At 39.7% G+C, this 20,265-nt stretch overlaps 1 protein-coding gene and 1 long non-coding RNA gene across 5 annotated transcripts; one reads left to right on the top strand and one right to left on the bottom strand.

Annotated features, from left to right (window-relative positions):
• Nucleotides 1–152: 152 nt before the first annotated feature.
• Nucleotides 153–16,051, bottom strand: LOC122841488 (1-phosphatidylinositol 4,5-bisphosphate phosphodiesterase delta-1-like). 4 transcript variants are annotated; one of them, XM_044134809.1, is made up of 15 exons: nt 15,900–16,051; nt 11,692–11,850; nt 10,230–10,458; nt 9,908–10,037; nt 7,793–8,021; nt 6,680–6,881; nt 5,780–5,924; nt 5,536–5,688; nt 5,280–5,432; nt 5,049–5,205; nt 4,516–4,632; nt 4,235–4,413; nt 4,020–4,152; nt 2,851–3,000; nt 153–1,922 (listed from the first exon to the last, which is right to left on the bottom strand). In XM_044134809.1, exons 1-15 carry the CDS (start codon nt 15,931–15,933, stop codon nt 1,831–1,833), a joined length of 2,262 nt encoding a protein of 753 aa, XP_043990744.1. In that variant the 5' UTR covers nt 15,934–16,051; the 3' UTR covers nt 153–1,830. The 4 variants fall into 4 exon arrangements, with proteins under 4 accessions (XP_043990744.1, XP_043990743.1, XP_043990742.1 ...); XM_044134808.1 differs by lacking the exon at nt 15,900–16,051 and adding an exon at nt 12,422–12,667 and having other exon boundaries at nt 5,049–5,202; XM_044134807.1 differs by lacking the exon at nt 15,900–16,051 and adding an exon at nt 12,422–12,664.
• LOC122841490 lies at nt 2,897–19,213 on the top strand. The gene is made up of 6 exons (XR_006372397.1): nt 2,897–3,026; nt 7,872–7,994; nt 15,978–16,200; nt 16,643–16,978; nt 17,875–17,969; nt 19,078–19,213. It is a non-coding gene; the product is annotated as an uncharacterized LOC122841490 (long non-coding RNA).
• The last annotated feature ends 1,052 nt before the right edge of the window (nt 19,214–20,265 follow it).

The raw sequence follows: 20,265 nt of genomic DNA, 5'->3' as shown, positions 1-20,265 counted from the left end.
AGTAAGACCCCCCGTCAGGTCTTGACCCTCATATCAGCGGACGTGTTTGTGTCCGTTGCTTTCCTACACTTTTTCTTTTCTTTTTTCACCATGTATCATTTTCACTTATAATCACATTGAACAGTTTGTATTAACACCAAAGTTCGGAAACACTTGAGTTTAAGCCACAGTGGTTTTTATTTGGATCAGGTTCTTCACTTTTTTTTTTTCTTTTTTTTTACATGCTGGATTTTGTTGACTTGAGTTTTCAGTGTTGGTCATTCTGAGCATTTGGTTTTGTTTTTTTTTTTCTTTCCTTAATAAAGTCTTCATTGGAACTATACATTTCTCATGCCTGAGGTTTTTTTTTTTTTAAATCGTACAAAGCTCTGAAAAAGTATTTGCCACTTCTTTTATTACACTATGTTAACTGTACTGCTGACTGAATAAATTCATCACCGTTTTGGTCACACCAACCAGTCACACCAGATGCTTCATTATTTCTAAGTTACTCTGTGTAACATTGCTGTCATAAGCATCTTTTGTAATTAGCTTACATCATAACGGTGTGATTATGGCTGTTAGTAACCTTACAGGAGTAGCAAACTTTAAAAAAAATGAAATTTAAGATGCAGGTTTTTTTGAATGTGCTGTATTTTTTTTTATTGAAAAGAAACATTAGCTGATTAACATATTTGCTATGAACAAGTTAAGTTTGATATATTTTCTCCAACTGTGTCAGGGGCCAACAGCAGGAAGAGATTAATCCATTTACGTACCAACTATAAACCAACAGAAATTTATTTTTTAATAGCATTTACTTTCTATTATTGTTATTTTCCTTTCATTTGCTACTGTGAAATGTATGCTATTCAAAAAGTGGGAAGCTAGGTCTCATTTGGATTTTACAAATTTTATCATTCTAGCTCTGGGCTCTTGGGGGGCCCCCTGGTGGTATGGCTGTCCTAAGCATCCGCTTAACTCAAATGGTGTGTTGGATCTGGAATAAACTTGAAATGTTGGACTTTTTAAAAATCTTTCAAAAGCCACTTCAATAAAAGATTAATTTCATTTAAGACTGTTATGTCTTTACCAGCTGCTGCAAAAGGTTGATGGGTGTCTGCAGGAATTTCTGGTGAAATAACTTCATGGAACTTCAAAAAATAAAGTAAACCTTTTTAAAATTTAACAGGAATAATTACTCCCTTTTTAAAAAAAATTAATGTCCTGTTGAGGTCATTGAGCTTTGACTTCTTCACATTACTGTAGCACTTCCTTGACTGTCTTTTATTGACACTCTGTGTACAAAGGGTGTGTCAACCCAAAGTTCACGTGGCAACGATCTTATTCTGTGGAAAGACAGAAGGCGCTCTCCTTGTGCGAGTCTCCTGAGGCACATCCAGACTGATCTGCTGGTAGGTCTGATACAAAACAAATAAAAAAACATAAGTTTCACTTTTAAAGTGTTTACTGATGATAAAAAAGAAAAAAATAGTCAGATTCTTGTACATGAAAACTATCATTAATGGCTGAATCTATTGGTGAAAACAAAGCATGCTGTTCTTCTCTAAACTACATAAAATAATTTAAAAATATATTCTGATTAAAATTGAGGACATGAGTCAGTTAAACCCATTGTGTCTGCAACATGGCTGACAATGAATCCATAATCCTCGTATTACTTTTGCAGTCTAATTTTAAACTACTACAGTAACTTCTATAAGTTAGCTTTCCTCTAAAAGAAACTAAAAAAAATCTAAAAACATGATTATTGTGTGAACAAGGTCCAGGTTTGTTGCGATGGAGCAGGCGGAGGTTTGGTGGAGTGGGGGGGATACGCAGTCTGGTGTTTCATTCAGCATCCAGGACCATGACGTGCACAAAGAGTCCGGCTGAGGGGAGCTTGTCTCCATTCCTGTTGAGCAGAGGCACGTGTCTGTACCCTGTGTGGGAGAGGGCAGACAAAGCAGATGTGCTCAGTGATCAGAAAGCCAGAAATAAGAAGAGCTGTTTGTGAAGAGTCTGAAATGAAACCTCTGTTTCCTCCCTCAGAAAAGGAACAGTTCATTTTTCTGTTCCTTTTCAAACAGAAAACAAGAGTCTTGAACTGTGTCGCATCATCACAGTTCAAAAACACACAAACATCAGTGTGATTTTATGTGATAGAACAACACAAAGTAGTGTTTGGTGGATTTTAATTATACAATTATTTTTTTTATATATATTATGCACTGCTTTCTGTTATGTGGCTAAAAACTGCACCGATCCACGTTTTTCACTTCCAATACCGATATGAGTTTTAGTATCAGCTGATCCAAAGTGCAAAAACATTGCTGAATTGATTTAAAATCTCTTTCTTTTTTTTTTTTAAACAGACACATAAATGCACTGAATTACAAATAGATTTGATAAATCTCCACCAGTACTTCACACTTAAATACACCAAAGGCTTCACAAGCTTGGTGAAACGTGTAAAAATAACTTCAAGTTGTTCAGTTAGGAGCAGACAAGTCAATGTAAAATAAATAAGAAACTGACCAAAACAAACTGTGACAAACCCTCTTTCGAATGGCTCAGAAATTAAAATTAGGACTTTTAAAAATAATGTCAAACTCATAAAAAAGCATGATGTCCAGAGTAAAAAAGCATAGAATTAGACTGACTAGATTTGCCCTTACAGAGCAAGAAACACTGTCACTAATGCCTGATCTAGATTTTCTTTTCAATATCGGGAACAATACAGATATTAATATTGGATTGGTGTATCTCTAGCTGTGACGTCACAACAATCTGTCCTTCAGGGAGTTCTTACAGGCACTGAAGGAAACGAACGATGCCTACAACTACAGGCAGAAATAAACTAAAACGTACCCATTTTGAGGCTGTTGAACGGAAGTGTGTACTGTCCCACGAACTCGTTGTCAGACGCTGAGTCGTGGTCCTCTATGAGAAAGCGAAGCAGCGCCAGCTCTGGCACGTGCACGTCAAACTTGAAGTTCTCGTTCCAACTGGGGTTGAAGCCTTAAAGCAAAAAGCGGAGACAAAAAGTAAGCGACAAGCCGCAACGTTGGCATTGTGAGTTATTTGTAGTGTGAAGCTCATCACGGGAGGCGTTTGATGCGGTAAAGTATGTGTTGGGTTTTCTTGTTAAGTACTCATGTTTGACAATGAACCACACTTCTTTTCGTTAGATAGCTGTGTTAACTTTTATTGCTAACGTTCCGGTTATCAACGTCTTCACTTCTTTTGTTTATTAGAACAATGCTGCCTACACACACGAACTTGCTCTCACTGCCCCCAGTGGACAACAGCAGTACAACATGCACATAAACAGAAAGTGACAGGATACAGAACTTACAACTGTACCTTTCAAAGTAAATTAGAATACATGAACATATAACACAAAGTAACTCAAAGACGAGTCTAACGGTATGTCTATCGTGTAAATACCTGCGTTTTTAAATATCGAGTAACAGAATTTCTTGTTTAGTCATATAGCCGGTGTTTTAAGTTACGAACGTAAACGGTTTGCAACCGGCAGTATGCTTTTTTACTTTTGGTTCACATTGTGTTTTATTCTTTGTACGCAATCCCAGCTCTTACGGAGAAAGTAGAGGTAAATTTCCATTTAGCATGTTTATAAGTAAAGTTTCAACCTTCAATCAGGGAGAATGCTATGTGAACAAACACGAGAGTCTCACGCTAGTGGGAGAAATGGCTCGTGGCCTTTTGCTAAAACAAAAGAGAAATTCTACACCCGCTAAAATTTGACACTGTTCCATTTTTATTTCCATTTTTTCTGAGAAGGAAGTTGGTCTCTTGTCTTCTTTTGAGCTTTTCAGGTTGTTTCCTTCAATGTTTCTTGGTGCAGCGCCACCACAGGCGAAAGCGGGAACAGGTTTTTCAATTAGTTTGACGCAGGGTAGCGTGAAAGCGAACTGCAGCAGCTGACAAGGTAACAAATTTTTGCAACTTTGGTCCCCAATCGAACCGAGTCTACCAGACTGTCAGGTGTGAAAACAACCTAAGACCACATGTACCATTGTTCGGAATAGCACTGGTCTCTTTCTCTGCAACATCATCCGGCACCCCATAGATCTGCACTTTAACCAGCGGGTCCACGATGGAGGATTTCTTCATGTTCACTTTAGGGAGCTGCTGGCCTGATATGACCTAGTGACAGATGCAAAACACGTTAGGACTCAACAGGTTCCCAAGCTAACCGCAAAAACCTTACTGACACTGGTGACCTCACCATGATATGCAACGTCTTGTGCTGCAGCCAGTCTCCTCGGGTCAGAGTGATGGGGTCGAACTCGGTGGAACTGTCCCTCATGTAGGCCGGTTTGAGAACATAGCCGCCTTTGCCGTTGATCAGGAATCTGCCCTGGTTTATGTCCAACTCTGTGCAGCCCGTCTGGAAGTTCAGGGCGACTGGAGCAGAAGTGAAAAAAGGAAATAAAAGGAATGTGAGGAATGTAAAAGAAGGGCCTGTCTTCCTTTAGTAATTAGTAACGTTGGGGTCGGGTTTTGTACCAATTTGGCAGCCTGCGTTCCACAGTGGTACTGGGTTGTAGTTTGAAGAGTCGGTCCTTGAGCCTGCGGGATAAATGCGGCTCAGTTTTTCCACGTTGTGCCGGATGTAGGCATTGGCTGCAGAAAAAAAAATAAGAATAAGTAATTTACAATTTATTTCAAAATGACCCCTTAGCCCTTCAACTAGTTTTCAGTCTCTAAAAGTGTTTCCATCCAGGATTGCCCTGAATTTACTCCAATTGATCACCCTGTTAATATGACCAGAGTGCATCTCTGCTGAAGCTGTCGTACAGATGTTCAAAGCTTGAGTTATTGTTTTATAATCCAACTCTGCTTTCAACTTCCCCATAACTTTGTCCCCTACTTTGTGTTGCTCTGTCACGTAAAAGCCCAATGAAATACCTTTAACTTTGCGTGTCCAACATGAGAAAATGTGGAAAAATTCAAAGGGGGATGTGAATGTCTCTGCATGGGGCTGTACTTGTGGACTCCAAGCGTAATAAGGAGTCAAATGCTCAACATTGTTTCTTTACCTGACTCCTCTGCCAGTTTCACGGCTTTCCCCTCTTTAAATGATGACATCTCGTAAAAGCTCTGGTTTTTCCTGGCGTCTTCGAAGCCGTTGAAGTGAACACTCTTGCAGTAGATGACCATGTCGGACAGCTCTTTGGCTAGTTTCAGGTTTTTCTTCTAACGCAGAGGTAAAAAATTAGACATCAGACAAAAGGCCGCTTTACGAGCATAGCTAATGTAGGCCCCCTCACGTTGCTCTTCTTCTCTGGTTCGTCGTCTGCCTCGTTACTCGACTCTTCTTCTTCGGTCACATCGGAGTTGTCGGCCTCCTCGGTGACATCAGCGAAGCTGGCCTCCAGTTTGTTTAATCTCTTTCCTTTAATCAGGAATCTCCCTTTCAGCTCCTGAGGAAGAGCACACGCATCCACACTTGTGATCATAACGCTGCTCAGCTGAAATACTCCCCCTTCACAGCTTTAAACCTCATTAAGCTGAGCTGGCACCAACCTCAGGCGATGGGAAGTTTGCGGGCATGCCGTCGCCCAGGGGAGTGGTGACGAGCGCGCTCCCCAGGATGGAGCTCATGTGTTGGGCCATGACGGACTGCTGCTCCACGCTGCAGTGGTTCTCCAAGGAGAGAATTACTGGGTAGTCAGATTTCTTGGGGACAACCCCAAAAAAAAAATAAATTAAAAATTAAGTGTTACAGGAAGTAAGTCAAGACGCTACCTGAGATTGGCGCTAGCTATACCTTGAAAGCATACTCCTTGATGGTTTTGATCACATCTTTGAAGAGGATCTTTGAGGTTAGAGTGTAACCGTGGTAGATCACCGGCTCGTTGTCTGATCCATCCCAGCAATCCAGCTCCACACAGCGGCAGCCCTTCAGCAGAGCTCTGAGGGATTAACGGCCGTCTTTAGAAACTCGGTACACAGGTTATCTAAAAGGTGCCATCAAGTCAAATCTGAGACTTAAATAACTTTTAATGCAACCGTGAATGAAACTTAAGACTTTAAAAGCTAGAAATATCAGGGATGGCTGGGTGATCCTGCTGTATTACAATTACAAACCCTCATACAACAAACGTCGTCCAGCCAACTGGTGACAACTTTTGCAAAAACAGTTTTGCAATTGTGGCGTTTCCATTAAATAAGAAATTTAATTAAAATCTGACGTGAATACGCTTGTTCCATTGAAGTTTTGCGAAATACACTACTGCTGATGCAGCAAAAAAAAACACACAAAAAAAACTACCTCAGCCCAGCGCAATATTTTTTTAATCAGTCATTTTTTAAGTTAAATTAAATGAATTTATTGCTGTAATTTCAATTTGCACAATTCTATGGTTGATGGAAATGCAGCTAGTGTAACTTACCCCCCCCCCATCAACGTGTGTGTGATTGGGTGAACGACAGATGTAGTGTAAAGCGCTTTGGAGTCCTCTGGACTGGAAAGCGCTAGACAAGAGCAAGCCATTACCTGTGTGAACTTAATGAGGTGAATTTTTCCTCAAACTTTTATTCCTGCAAAAACACACTTCAAGCATTACCCTCCTGCTGCCCTTACCTCATCCCACTAGGACGTGGACAGAAGTAGTGGCAAACACTGGACAAACTTAATCTTTAAAATACCAAAGACAGAGCTGGTTACCTGACGTAGGCCTCGGTGCTGCTGGGTCCTTTCAGCTGATCCTCCATGAGGTACGTGTTGTGTGAGGAGGAGATGAAATAATGGTTGAGGGGCTGCTTCATATCCTGGTACACCTCCTTATGGTCCGGATTGAAGACCATGGCCTCTGGATCGAGGAGGTACATGAGGAAGCCATCTTTGGACAGCAGACCTTTCCCTTTGGCTAAAAGCGACCAAAACCAAGACAATTGTTATGAATTCATTTTTGACATCATAACTACACAGATGAAACAAGTCACTTATATGAAGTAGGCTATAGATATTCCACAGAGCCACTGCTGGTCAACCATTTACATTTACTGTAATGAGGAGCCAGTAAGCTGCAGGCCAAAACAGCCCGAAGCAAAACATGATATTTGCTAAAATTTTACAATTTTAAAAATGTTTCCGAACATTTACAAGATAAAAGAGGCAGAGAACATTTCAAGGACCAGGCTGTTAGCTAGTCACAACATTTTTACCTGTTAATGAGAGCATGGATTTGGGAATACCAATAAACCTAACCAACCTGTGTCCATGTTTCAATTTCAAGAGAATATGCTAACTGCTTAGTAACCAGCATTATAAGCTAATAAGAGAACGACCACTTCTTTGCAGTTTTTGCTTTCGAACACTAAAGGAACATGTTCACTGACAAGTAGTATTATTGTCTACCCAGCATTATCTGTGTAGAAGGTTAAATGGTCAGAAGTGCAAAAAGCAGTTTAGCATTGCAGCTGGCTTGAGATGGAGAACACATGGTAGCCATATTGGATTTTGAGTTCTGTTACTGAGGAGAAACCTCCAGCTTTCTGACTTGGAGCTTAATTGGACGTTTTTGTTTAATTTTGCAAACTGGAACTTGGAAATTTTATCTTCGAAGCAAAAACGTGTGGAAAAATTTTGCCTTTAACGTTGCATCACAAGTTGATGCAGAGCCAAAATACAAGAGAATGTTTGTCCCATTCTCTTTAAATTTATCTTAAGGACCAATAGATAGACTAAAACGTTATTATTATGCAAGTACCTGGAAATCTTAGTATCTGTATAGGTTGTATTTAGTTATAAAATGTCTTGGAGTTCTGAGGTACTGACCCTGTTCATCTGGCTCGTACTTCTCAATGATCTTCTGGGCGTCGGCTAGGGTCACCTTCTCCCTCTGCTCCTTCATCAGGAATTCCACCAGATTCCCGGCATTCATGAAGCCCGTGGTTTTGGCGTACTCCCCGTAGATGACGTCGATCTCCTCCCGCTGGGTCAGCAGATTGTAAAAATGCTCAATCTCCGCTCCGGCAAGGTATCCAGATCTGGATTTGTCACATTTCTGTGGTTGTTGGAGTGCAACATAAAGGTTAGAACATTTATATGAAATAGGCTACATCATACAAGTGTGAACACCTAAACAATGAAGTTTGCACCATGAATCACAATTGCAAACACAATGTGGGGGGGTTGGGGACTATGACTTTGTTTATGTAAAAACAAAACAATATGTGGGGAACAATTCAGCTTAATATGATCAGATCAAAATTTATTTTATTAACTATTGCACGAGCAACACACGGTACCCAGCAATTTCCTTTGATGTGTTCTCTGTTTGCCGCCTGCGTTACGTAAAAACTTGGAACCATTAAAAAAAGTGATTCTTTTTTTTTATTGACTTATTCCAGGATTATTTGAAGTTTCAGGCCTTCGGGGCAGCATGTGTTACTCTGAAGCCTCAAGTGACCTTTCGGTAATGCTGTTATTACGTGTTAAGAGCTTGGCCTTTGGAGTAGTTGCTCCGAAAAGTGACAGTTTTTTGTTGTTTTTTTTTTTGCTTTGTTCCACAACACACTGTATCTGTTTCTTCCATGAGGAGCAGGAAGACCCATTTATCTGACCACAGACCACATTTCCAGTTGATGGTCCCTCCTACGTCTTCCTTAGAGACACATTATTTTCAAACTGTCTCCCACACATGGTGCCTTGCAAAAGCATTCATAATATTTGAACTTTTCCACATTTTATCACATTACAACCACAAACTTCATTTTGTTTTACTGCAGCTTTAAGTCACAGACGGCGGCAAAGAACCGCAAAACTGTATGAAATGGAAGAATGTGATATGGCCACGGTGGTGGTGAGCTTTTGTATTCACCCCCATTTACTCCAATATCCCTACCAAAGATGGCTCTCCACTTAAGCTAACAAGGCAGGGAGAGTATTAATCCAAAAAAGCAGTCAAGAGGCCCATGGTAACTCTGAAGGAGCTGCTGGGTTCCACTGCTCAGGTGGGGGGAAAAAAGTCTGCTGATGGCAGAACTATAGGTCCTTGTACAAATCTGTCCTCTATGAAAAAAGTAGCAGGGACAGAGATAGTTCCAAGACCAACATGTGCCGTTTTCCCTTCAGGAATTATATTCTGTTTTGTGTTGGCCTGTTTCAAAGAATCCAAATAAACGCATTACAGTTTGTGTTTGTTCCAAGAAAAATGTTACACATAAACTCAAATCACTAAGTGTTCGTAATGGACTTCCTCTTCCTATCTTTGGTCAGAAGAGTAAGCTGTTTGTGCTGTCTGAGGACATCACCCATACTGTACATATTTTTGCCACAGTGCATTCTGCAGTCCAGGATGTGAAAATCAGCAATTTAAAGGGACAGTACCGTGTATTTTCTAGGCACATTATGCCATTTTACAGCACAATCAAGTAACTATGTTAACTTTAGTCATTATAGAAATGCCATATATTTAAAATGTGACTTAAAAGAAGTTTGACATCATAATTTAACACCTTGAAATCGGGCCTCTGTCTCTTTTAAAGCGTGCTATTTCTGAAACTCAGACCTTCAAAAAGTCACCACAACATCGCTTCTCTATTAGCCCTTTAACAAAGTTTTTAGCAGCGTTGCACTGAGAACCTGCCTACTGAGCTCAACAGATGTGTAGTTCGTTCAGGTGTTTGCTAATTGCACCTGGCTAGTCTGAAGGAGCTGAGTGGGGGAGTCTCTGGATGGTTCTTCTGGAGATTATAAGATTTCTCAAACATGCATGAAAGAATCAAAGCAACTCTCCAGGCACGTTAATGATGAAGGAATAAGAATGTAACATGAAAGGTTTATGCTAAAAATCAACATTTGCGTTTATCATAAAATGAAGTTTTGAAGGTATTGCAACGTCTTAGCAAGTTCTTGAAGCATCCAAAGCCAGCAGTACATCTGTATCACCTTGAAGAGCATCTCTGCGTAGTCATCATCCAGCCCAATGTTGAGCAGCTGGAGGAAGTTCTTCATCTCTTGCTGACTCAGTTTACTATCTTTGTTCTTGTCTGCTTTGCTCAGGCAGCTGAAGATCCAACTGTGAAGTTTGCATGTAAGGAGAAAACAATCTGAGTGCTTGCTGGTACAATCTCACTGGTTGGTCCTCGTCTCCAGGCCTTGATTTACAACCTATAGTGACAGACTGAGGACACGTGGCTCAACAAAATGCAGACACATTTTGGAGTGAGATTCATTCCAGATAGGAACCCATATGTTTGTGAAAGGATACTGATCTTTAGCCTGATTGGCGGAGAGGTTGACTAGGCTGGAGATCAGTTTTTCCAGGCCCCTCACCCAGCACCCGGCCTCTTCCTCCGAGCTAGCTATGAGGTCCAGGTTCTTTCGGCGGCCCTTAAACACGATGGTGAAGCAGCGGCCCTCCACATGCTCTCCTGTGTTCTTCTTCAAACCCTCCGACTGGCGGCCAAGTCTAACTGCGGAGATGCTGTCGACTGGAACTAGATAGCAGAAATACCCCAGTATAGCTTATGCTATTATCCACAGTTTAGGTCGAGTCAAGTTTCTTTGAATAGCACACTTCGGCATCAAGGCTGTTCAAAGTGCTTCGCACCATAAAAACATCAGTCATCAATTATGAAACATGCAATAAACATTCCATTTTGTCAAACTGATACTACAATAACAAAAATTCTTTGATGCATTTTGGTGCTGTCATTCAGTAAGTCATAAACTAATAAAAGTTAGATTTTTTTTTAAGTCTATTCTCCAAGCTAAACTGTAAAGGCTCTAAAACTGGGGTGACGTGCTCCGTCTTCCTGGTTTTTATTGAGAACTTGAGCAGCAGCGATTGATTTATTTTAGGCATACCCGTGACGACACTATTGCCATAATCAGTGCCACTGATTATGGCAATAGTATAAAAGCATATAAACATATGCATATAAAAACATATAAAAGCATTTATATGTTTCTCTAGTTCTTGCTGCAGCATTAGTCCTTTAAATTTTGAAATGTTCTTCAGGTGATAGAAGGCCAACTTTGCAACTGCCTTTATGTGATTCTGAAAGTTCAGATCTGAGTCTAACTTAATTCTTCCGGATGATAAAGTGTGTTCCCTTGCAGAAACAAACCATACCCTTGCTTCTTAATATCTTTAAGCGTCAATGAGCAGCTTTGCAACAGCTAGTCATGGTGCTAGTCATGACTAGTCATAGTCATGGTGACTAGTCATAGTCATGGTGACTAGTCATAGTCATGGTGACTAGTCATAGTCATGGTGCGACGACTAGCTGTTGCAAAGCTGCTTTTTGTAATTTAGTCATCAAGGAAACACCAGTAATGATGTTACCCAATGGCGCATATCAGCCTGTGACCACATCAGTTTATGGATGTCATCAAAGCAGAAATATAACAGGGGCTATTTTAGCTCACTCCTCCTCTTACTCAAAAAAACCAACAAAAAACTACAACTATTTCTTCAGACACACCCACTAAACTGATATCGCGCACAACCGATAATACAACATATGCAAACACTAGTTTTATGGCTTTGTGATCAGTCGTCCACTCTTCTGCACATCTATCTGTACTGAGATGTTATCAGAGATCGCGCTGGGTGTGTTAGCGTTGAAATTATAAATCTGCTTAATAAATGGTCATAGCAGGAGTAAAAGAGGATTATGAATCTTGGTGAGACATATGATTGCTGGGCGACACAGTGCAGCACTCACAGGTCTGGCTCGACTTGAAGGTTTTCTTAGATTCACGCCATATGGTCTTGCAGTCCTCCTGGAGCTTTAGATGACGGGTCTTCTTCCAGGACGGGGACAGGACCTTGAGGAGGTCTCCGCCTTGCAGGAGGAACTGCAGGTCTGGATCGCCCTCCATTCCTAAAGATGAAAAATATGCATTTAAGAGAAACAATGAGGAAACATTCTGCGGCTGAAAACCATGCATGAAATGATTGTAAGGGTCAAAGTGTACCCATGTTTCAAAATGTAAGGATCCAAAAATGCAAATATCAATTGTGATAACATTCTTAAGGTTTAAGTCTAGAAAAAATGACAGATTGACTCTGGCTGTATGGAGCATAGAGTATTGTAGTGGTGGCTGGGTTCTGCTGTAAAGCAGATTAAGACGGCTACTATACATTCCCTCGTTAGGTCAACAAATTCAAATTTTGTTTGTTTGGAAATATTTTCAGTTGCAATAAAAATAATATTATAAATTTAGTGACCGTCACTCTCAATATGTGGTAGTATTTTAGCAGCACTGCTACCTCCCATTTCCTACAGTTATCTCAAAGTAAGAACACTCAGAACAATTAAAGCCTTTGCTGAATTGCTACAACAACCATACTCCTTAGACATACAATGAGACACCAAACGCGTGCAATATAACCCGGATAACCTTACACCATCCGCCTTAACACTAAGATCACCTGGTCGTTGTGCAACATACCTAGAAGTTTTGCATTTGTTTGTATCACCTTCTGGTTGGAAGCATGGTGAAGAAATTCATCAGATTTGCTAAGTTTAGTTTGTCTCCGCACGCAGGACATGTTGCTCCAGGCTGCAGAGAGGCTTCGGGAGTGTGTTGACGAGACGCAGCGAGAGAGACAGACAGACCGGTCTGTATGTGTGTGTGTGTGGACTGAAAGGGCGTGTACCAGCTACTTCAGCTCTCCCAGGACTTCCCTAAGAGACAGTCAGCTGACAACAGGCATGACCTACTTAAACCCGTGAAACGGACGACTTGTCATCTTGACAAGCTATAAAGTTAGAGTTTGGTTTTTGCTGCTTGTAAAGTTACATTTACCCAGAAATTATTTTAATAGAAGGAAACGGCATGGAGGAAAATATGCCTCCATTTCTCAAAAACAACCACAGGTTCAATGGAAATGTTACAATTTAGCCAGAAAACAGTTAAGCTACAAAACTTTACTCCGTTAGCTGCTTGCTAATAATTAACCGCTGCTTTGAAGCAATTAGCATTAACGAAGCTACATACAAAACGTAGATACGTTGGATTTAATATATATACTACATATATATACACGGGTAAATGATAATACAAGGAAGGCGCTTGAGCCTTTTCCAAGACATATTAGTGTTAAAGTTGACTTTAAATGAACTATTTGCATATTTGAAAAATATGCCAGCTATAGCATTTAACCTGTAACTGCTGCGAGTTAAAATCTAAGTAATATAAAATGATATTTTTTATTTTATTTATTTTAAAAAATGACAATGAATTACTCCCTGAAGTCACCACTAACAATGACGTCACAGCAGGGCTGAGTCCTAAATTGGACATTTGGTAATGTGGTGGCGCTAATTATTGCTGACATCAGCATATTTATTTCTACCCATTCCTACCCCAAATGAATATATTCACAGATAGTGAAAGTACACTGCTGTGTAACCATCATTATTGCCAAAAAAAAAAAAAGGCATACATGCAACCTTCACCAAATTTAATATGCACAGAAACCATCCTGGATAATGAACTCCAGGCTGCAATAATTTACTTTTCCAGTCAGAATTCCAACTTCAGAAGGCATTTGTTATTTTATTTCCTACTGGGAACAGAAAAATCCAACTTCTTGTGTATAGAGAACAGACCTATTCCGACAAGTGTTAGCCTCCAATTTGACTAAAGGGCCATTTCAGTAAGCTTGGGGTCTCCAACTCCAAAAACCTTCTGACTGAAACAAATTGCTCATTAGCTGGGCTCTGTTGATCTTGAGAATGTGTTGTGAAGGTACTTCAGCCACTTGGTTGTGTTACATTAGAGCAGGAATGTAGCTAAAGATTCAAGAGAGCTTTTAAGGGCAGGAGTTAGGGAACCCAGCTTCACAGATTTTTCAAACTTGAATTGTTTTAAACTCATAACAGAATCCAGAAGTTTCATTTCTGATTTGTGAAAACTCAAGAAGGGACCATTTTAAATCTCATTTTCTACATCACCTCGGGTGGCCCTGAGTTTAAAGAACACAAAACTAGTCAGGGCAAGTATGGGCAGAGTTATTAATTGATGACAAACGTTAAAGCTTCTGATTTGTCAAACCCTAATTCAATTTGTAGACATTTATTAAATGGTGGATTTCAGTGACATGCGGTGAGGTTCATAGCTGGTGAGGCACTGACGTCATCAGAATCAGATTTGATGCATAGATTGACAGCAGTTTACAGGTTATGTTTCACTTCTGCATCCTTACACATACAAACTGTAGCTCACAAAACACACATATTATCTCCTGCTTCGATTGAAAGTTCACTTGAGAAAACTTTTTTGGTGTTGTAATGTAGTCATCCATGTCGAAAGTCGGGATAAGCGAGAGGAAAAAAATCACTATCTCTATTATAATCTATCGCTGCACTTGACTTGCTTCCCGAATCGTTTAGCCTAGCTCGCTGTCACTTACTCGGCAGTTGAGGAGTGAACAAGACGAACGTCTGGGATCTTGAGCGCCCCCTGCCATGAGGCAAGAGAACTGCCTGCCTCACCTCGAACCTGTTCTCTGCCGTTTATAATCGCCATCATTACGAAACACGTTACACAAACACAGTTGGTGACAAAAGCACTGTACATTATATACATAAGCTAAATTATTGGAAATAAGTTCACATATTAAATTTGTTTAAACCATTTTATTGACGCCGTACAGCAACATGCTCTCTCCGCTTAGCAGCCAGCGCAGAGCCAGGGGTTGCGCAATCCAAGGTGAGGCAGAGCTCGCTGCTGCCTCACCGGCATCGCTTCCAAGCATTTGAATGGGAAAATAAGAAAATTCAGCGATTTTGAACAAATAAAAATCGAAATTGGTGAAGCTACATGAAAAATAAATATTTTTTAGTACAAACCACCGGATGAATATAACAATTTAAATTACTTTATGATTATATATTTTCTTTCTTTCCATGATGGCTGGTGAGGCACTGCCTCACCTGCCTCCCCTGACCGCACGTCACTGGTGGATTTCAGGCTTTTAATCACTAAAGCGGGTCCAGCATAAGAACTATATTTCTTGTAACCTGCAGCTCAAACCCTGACAAATTAACAGATTGTATCATGTGAAACCAAAATTTATTTAGCAAGAATTCAAAAAAAAAATTTCTTACCATGAGGTAAAGAACCCCAATAAAAAGCCTTAAATTTATCCCTTTCCATTCCAAGTTGGAATTAGTATCTAAATTGAATGACAATTTCAATATCGCCATCTTTTGGAATGAAAGGGAGTGACATCGCGGGGTTTGCGTGCTGCTGAACAACCCATACGAAATTCATATTTCACAAGTAACTATTATGGGGAAAACTTACGAACATATGGCCTTAGATGTTACAACACCCGCAAGACTTTGACTTTTACGATTGTGAGGAGGGGAACAAGGAAAAAGATACATTTTCTGCGGAAAAGCAGGATCTCCCCTATCAAATTGTAGTTCTACGGCGCCATCTTGTGGCTTAGCTGCGACACTTCATATGCTGTGATTTAACAACGCCTTATTTGCCGTATTAACACTACAACCTTGTAAAGAAACAGACAATTAATACTGTGCACACACAGAGGCAGTTGTTTGTCGCTTTCTTGACTTACTGTCTAACCGAAGACAAGGTGCTGTTTTGGGTTGGCGGCACCTGTGTTTGTGTTAGTAACAAGTAAGAGGGAGCCACACCTTTAGGCTGAAAGTGATCTTGAAATGTACCATAGTGGCTGCAGGGGAGCATAGTGTTACATTAAACAAACAAAAATATTCACAATACGTACAAAAGGTTGCACAGTTTAACTTTTAGTTAAAAGTTGAATGCTCACGTCTAAGGGTTTTCAGGGTAATACCTGTTGTTGGACTATGAAAGTAATCGAGGCTACACCCAAGAGATGCAAGCCTCAACTACAACAAGCAAAACTAATAAAGTAACCAAAAATCACTTTTACCTGTTGGCTTACTTTCGATCCCATTCCTCTTCATCTTTACTTTTGTTTCCCCCACCCCCTTTTGTCGCTATTTTGCAGGTTCTCTCCTTGTGCGCTTTGTTTCACGGGTAGCTGCTCTCTGTTTTCATGTGTGAGGTTTCCAGAAAGGGGAAAAGTCTCTGTAAGCCAACAAGAGCTCAATTTGAACGCAGGGGAATGCTGCAGGCTCCAACACCGGTTCGACGAGACTGTCATTCAAGCTGGGCTGCTGATGTCACAACAGGGCAGGTTACAACCCACACCGGCCTGTGCCATCGTACGAGTAGGTTAACGCGACATTGTTTCAAAGTGTTGTTTTGGTTTTTATTTTTTACGTAATCCTTCTGATCCTGCCTTTGAAAAAAAAAGTTACTTTCTTTTCACAATCTTGTATTTTAGAACAGGACACCATGTGATGGTCTCCAGAGGCAGACAGAGAATGAATGGGGATAGCAGGAACACCCACAACCTTGTAGAGATAGTGAAAACTCATGTCTCACGCCCTGCTGGAGCCTGGGGCTAGTGAATTTAACAAAACACGTGTATATATATATCCAGATAGTCTGAATTGAGGAGCTTTATAGTTATAAGTACAATTGGCTCTCCGCCACCCACATAGTTGAGAGTGTCTTTTTGAGGATGTTTGAATAGGACAGGTGAAGTCTCTACTTCCTATTTTGCTAGCGTACTGCATTTTAAACCATTCTTTAAATGATTTTTTTCAGCTCCAGTGGCCTTTGTTGTGTAGTGAAGTGGCAGGAAAGTGGGCAAGGATAAAGACATAAGTGGCAAGGCTCAACTGGCCGGGACTGGAACCCGTGAAGGCCGCGTGAAGGGCTGGCCTCCGTATACGGGTCGCACGCTTTCCCCCTGCGCCTCGGCCGCGCCCTTTTGCTAGCAGCTTTGCCTGGGTGGAATAATAGCGGCGCAGTCGGTGTAGCGCAGAGGCTCCTGTAGCTCTCAGCACTTCTCTTTCAGACCTGGCTTACCCTCAGCGCACTGTCAGCGGTGGAGAGCTTCCGGATGGTACTCATCAAGCCTCCACCCCAACCATCCCTCCGGTAAAACCATGCAAGGACCACAGTACACAACATATTTCAACTTTCAAATAATTTAAAGGTGCTAGTTAAATCAGTCTGCTCCTGGATTTAAGCCCAGAAGTTGACTCAACCACTTCAAAACCATTCATTTCATTTGTTTGAACCAGTCAGAGATGGATTTGCTGGTTTGCTTTAGATCATTGTCTAAAGTAAACCAGACAATGATCTAAATCAACCATCTTTTCTTTCATGACCCAATTAAAGATGGTTCCATCAGTTTGGGTATTTCATCCTGCAGCCGCAAAGCAGCTCCATCACCATCAAACTGTCACCAGCATCTTTGTATTTTTTAATTTTTTTTATTTTTATGAATCCGTGTTTTTGCAAACATTGCACTTTATATATGAGTTTTAGACTCATATTGGGCGAGTTGTAATAATATTTTAGGATTTTTAAGAATATAAAAAATGATGAAGCTATTTTATTTTTGCGGGAACAACATGGAGCTACTGCCCAAGGGACGTTTTAAACCTACTATTATCATTTGATATCATCAGTTCATACCCGGTTTATAGAGTATGTTAATACTGTACCTATTAATGTACAGTAATTTGCATTAGCGAAGCAAACTTTTCTTTAATGGACTGTTTTGGTCTGGAAACCAAAACAGCTTTTGGACCAAGGGCCCACATTCTCATAAATCTGGCCCTGGGGATGATATTATTTTTCTGAAAACAAACAAATAAATAAAAAATAACACTGTTTTAGTTTTATGCCAGAGGCAACAAGACACACGCTTTTTCTCAGGTTCCACTGTCGTTTCATCTCTCAAAGGTCCAGAGAATGTTTCCCCTAAAGTAGTTTTTTTTTTTTTTTTTCAAATTAAATGCCTTAACTGAGGTATTTGTGATCTGCAGAGGTGATGTTCTTCTCATACTTCCTGGATGAGTCGCTGATACATTCCAAGAATAATTTTAGCCAGGATAGTATCGTTTGGGTCGGCTCACACAAGGTTAAATCTTCATTTATGTTTATTCTGGTTATTTCTGTGTGATATTAACGCTAATTTGGATATCTGAAATATTTAAGTTGAAAAAATAAAATAAAATAAAACGTTTCTGTTTTTTTTTTTTTACAAACCTGTATCTTTTCATTTTTTTAATGTTTGTCCTAATTGAGGATTTTCTGCTTAAGATTAACTTATGTTAGAAACCTTACGTTTATAGAACTGCTAAGGTTTGAACTGTTTTCTGACATTCACATTAAAGTGTTGTACAGTATTTGCTTTCAACACAAATTGACCTTTATCTCACAGAGCATTCAGCTATTTAATACTTAAAAAATAAAAACGCCTCAAAGACAGTTAATCATAAAAAAACATTTATAAATAAGTTGAAGCCAACAATAAAAGCTGACAAAGAAGAGCTACAACCCAAACCTCATCTCAAAGAGAGAGGTGTGTGAGCCTGTGAAACAAGCAAGAACAGGCCTGTCTGTTTCCTCACATACCACTAATACCATCCGTGCAGCTTTTCCACACGTCCCAGGCTGCTCTTTTACTCCACTGGTTACAAATGTCCTCTGTTGTGACTATGTGCCAAGATCAAAGAAGCAGTTTTAATTTTTAAATGCTCATCTAATGTCTCACCTGTGTAAAATGTAAACTTTAAAAATATTCACACTCACAATCAGCCTTTGGAGTTCTTCAGATCTTGCTGGACCGTTTATTTATTTGACACCTGAGGTCAGAAAGAGCGTGCGGATATTTAGCTCACGACTCAGCGTTTCCTTTAAATTGAAAGAATGATATAACATCGGAGGTGCCTAAACCATTTAGGGTTCCACCAGTATACTGGTGCAGACGCTGCAGCTGTTGGGCATGTAGAGTTTTATTGTGAGCTAAAACGATGAAGGAAAATGATAAAAATCCGCTTTTTTTTTTCTTTAGGTCTCACAGATTGAGTTTAAAGCTACTACTAGCCACACTTTTCTGTGAAATCAGCTGGACAAAGTTTCGATATAGTTTGTCGTATCATAATCTGTTTGCCGTAAATGTTTGTTTTGCTGTTTTACTGTAAAACTTTTATCTAATCACGATGAAATGTTCCCTCCTGAAACAGACGTCCGAGCAACACGTGCATCCGATGACGTCACAGAAGGTGTGGGGAAGCTGCCAGTCATTTCAGGCATTCTTGTTTGCATTTTTTCTTGCATTTTTTTATTCACATTTTTAAATAAAATCTTCCATCAAAGTTGTTTACTTGTATTCTGTATGGATGTATTAAATTTTACTACTTCATTGCACTTTTTCATTTTCTAAACTTAAAATATTGTGTAATCCTGCAGTAGAAATCCACACTTTTTTTTTTTTTTTTTACCCAGTTGGACTTTTTTTTTTATCAGTATGTTAGTTTATTAGTGAGGAAAAATCCACACACTGGATTGTGTCTTAAATGAGGAAATACTATTATCTCAATTAGAACAACATTAACATCTCATACATGTGTGAAATTATTTGGGTCTTCAATAACAATTGCTCCCAGTGGTCGGGTACTAACTCAAATGTTGGGGACCTCCTTAGAAATCAAGACCAATAATGAGATATTGCCCCTAGTAAAATTATATATAAATAACTTAAGAAACATTGACACTGCATAATAACAATAGAATATCAATTGCACAAATGAGATATAACAAAAGTAAGTGGTAGGGCATTGAACAGATATGTAATCCATTTATTAATGCTACATTACCATTATGTGTGGTAGAGGATCGCTGAACTCAACTTTCTTATACGGGACATCAGTGTTATTTGACCAGTCCAGTTTGTTATTGAGCTGAATTTTTAAAAGGGATTTCATCTCTTTTAAATGTTTTATTACGAAAATAGAACAATTCGAAAATATGAGGCTGACATGTTATTTAGATAAAAAATATATATATAATAGAATTTTTTCTTTTTTCTTAACAGAAAAGTCCTATTTTCTAAGGCGTTTCAGTCTTTACTCTTGTGGTAGACCCCAAAAGGTTTATTGATTTTTACATTATTTCTCGAAATATTTGGGGAGAAGGACTTTCTAACGTTTATGAATTGAAAACGACGCAAGTATTGGGAATATCAGCGCCATCTGTTGGTGAAATCTTATTAATGTGGATAACAACAAGGATTGTCTTGGTCTTAACACTTCACCTACATATTTTTGAAAAATAACTGTGTTTTGGGTTGCGGCTAAACCATTGTTTGTTTGGGCACCGACAATGCTGTTTCTTTTTCTGGCTTTAAGTGTGAAGCGTGACTGCTGCCTAAC

The sequence above is a fragment of the Gambusia affinis genome, linkage group LG12 (assembly GCF_019740435.1).
Source record: "Gambusia affinis linkage group LG12, SWU_Gaff_1.0, whole genome shotgun sequence".
In the NCBI taxonomy this organism is placed as follows: domain Eukaryota; kingdom Metazoa; phylum Chordata; class Actinopteri; order Cyprinodontiformes; family Poeciliidae; genus Gambusia; species Gambusia affinis.
The sequence above is the reverse complement of the archived record's forward strand: the minus strand, read 5'-3'. Positions and strand labels throughout refer to the sequence as shown.

Bases quoted from the DNA above. Each gene is read 5' to 3' on its own strand.
- LOC122841488 (XM_044134807.1), bottom strand. From the start codon at position 12,521: ATGTCCTGCGTGCGGAGACAAACTAAACTTAGCAAATCTGATGAATTT. The intron at 10,459-11,691 runs GTGAGTGCTGCA...TCTGCTATCTAG, and splicing joins CTTCAAGTCGAGCCAGACCT to TTCCAGTCGACAGCATCTCC. The intron at 4,153-4,234 runs GTGAGGTCACCA...ATCTGTCACTAG, and splicing joins ACAAGACGTTGCATATCATG to GTCATATCAGGCCAGCAGCT.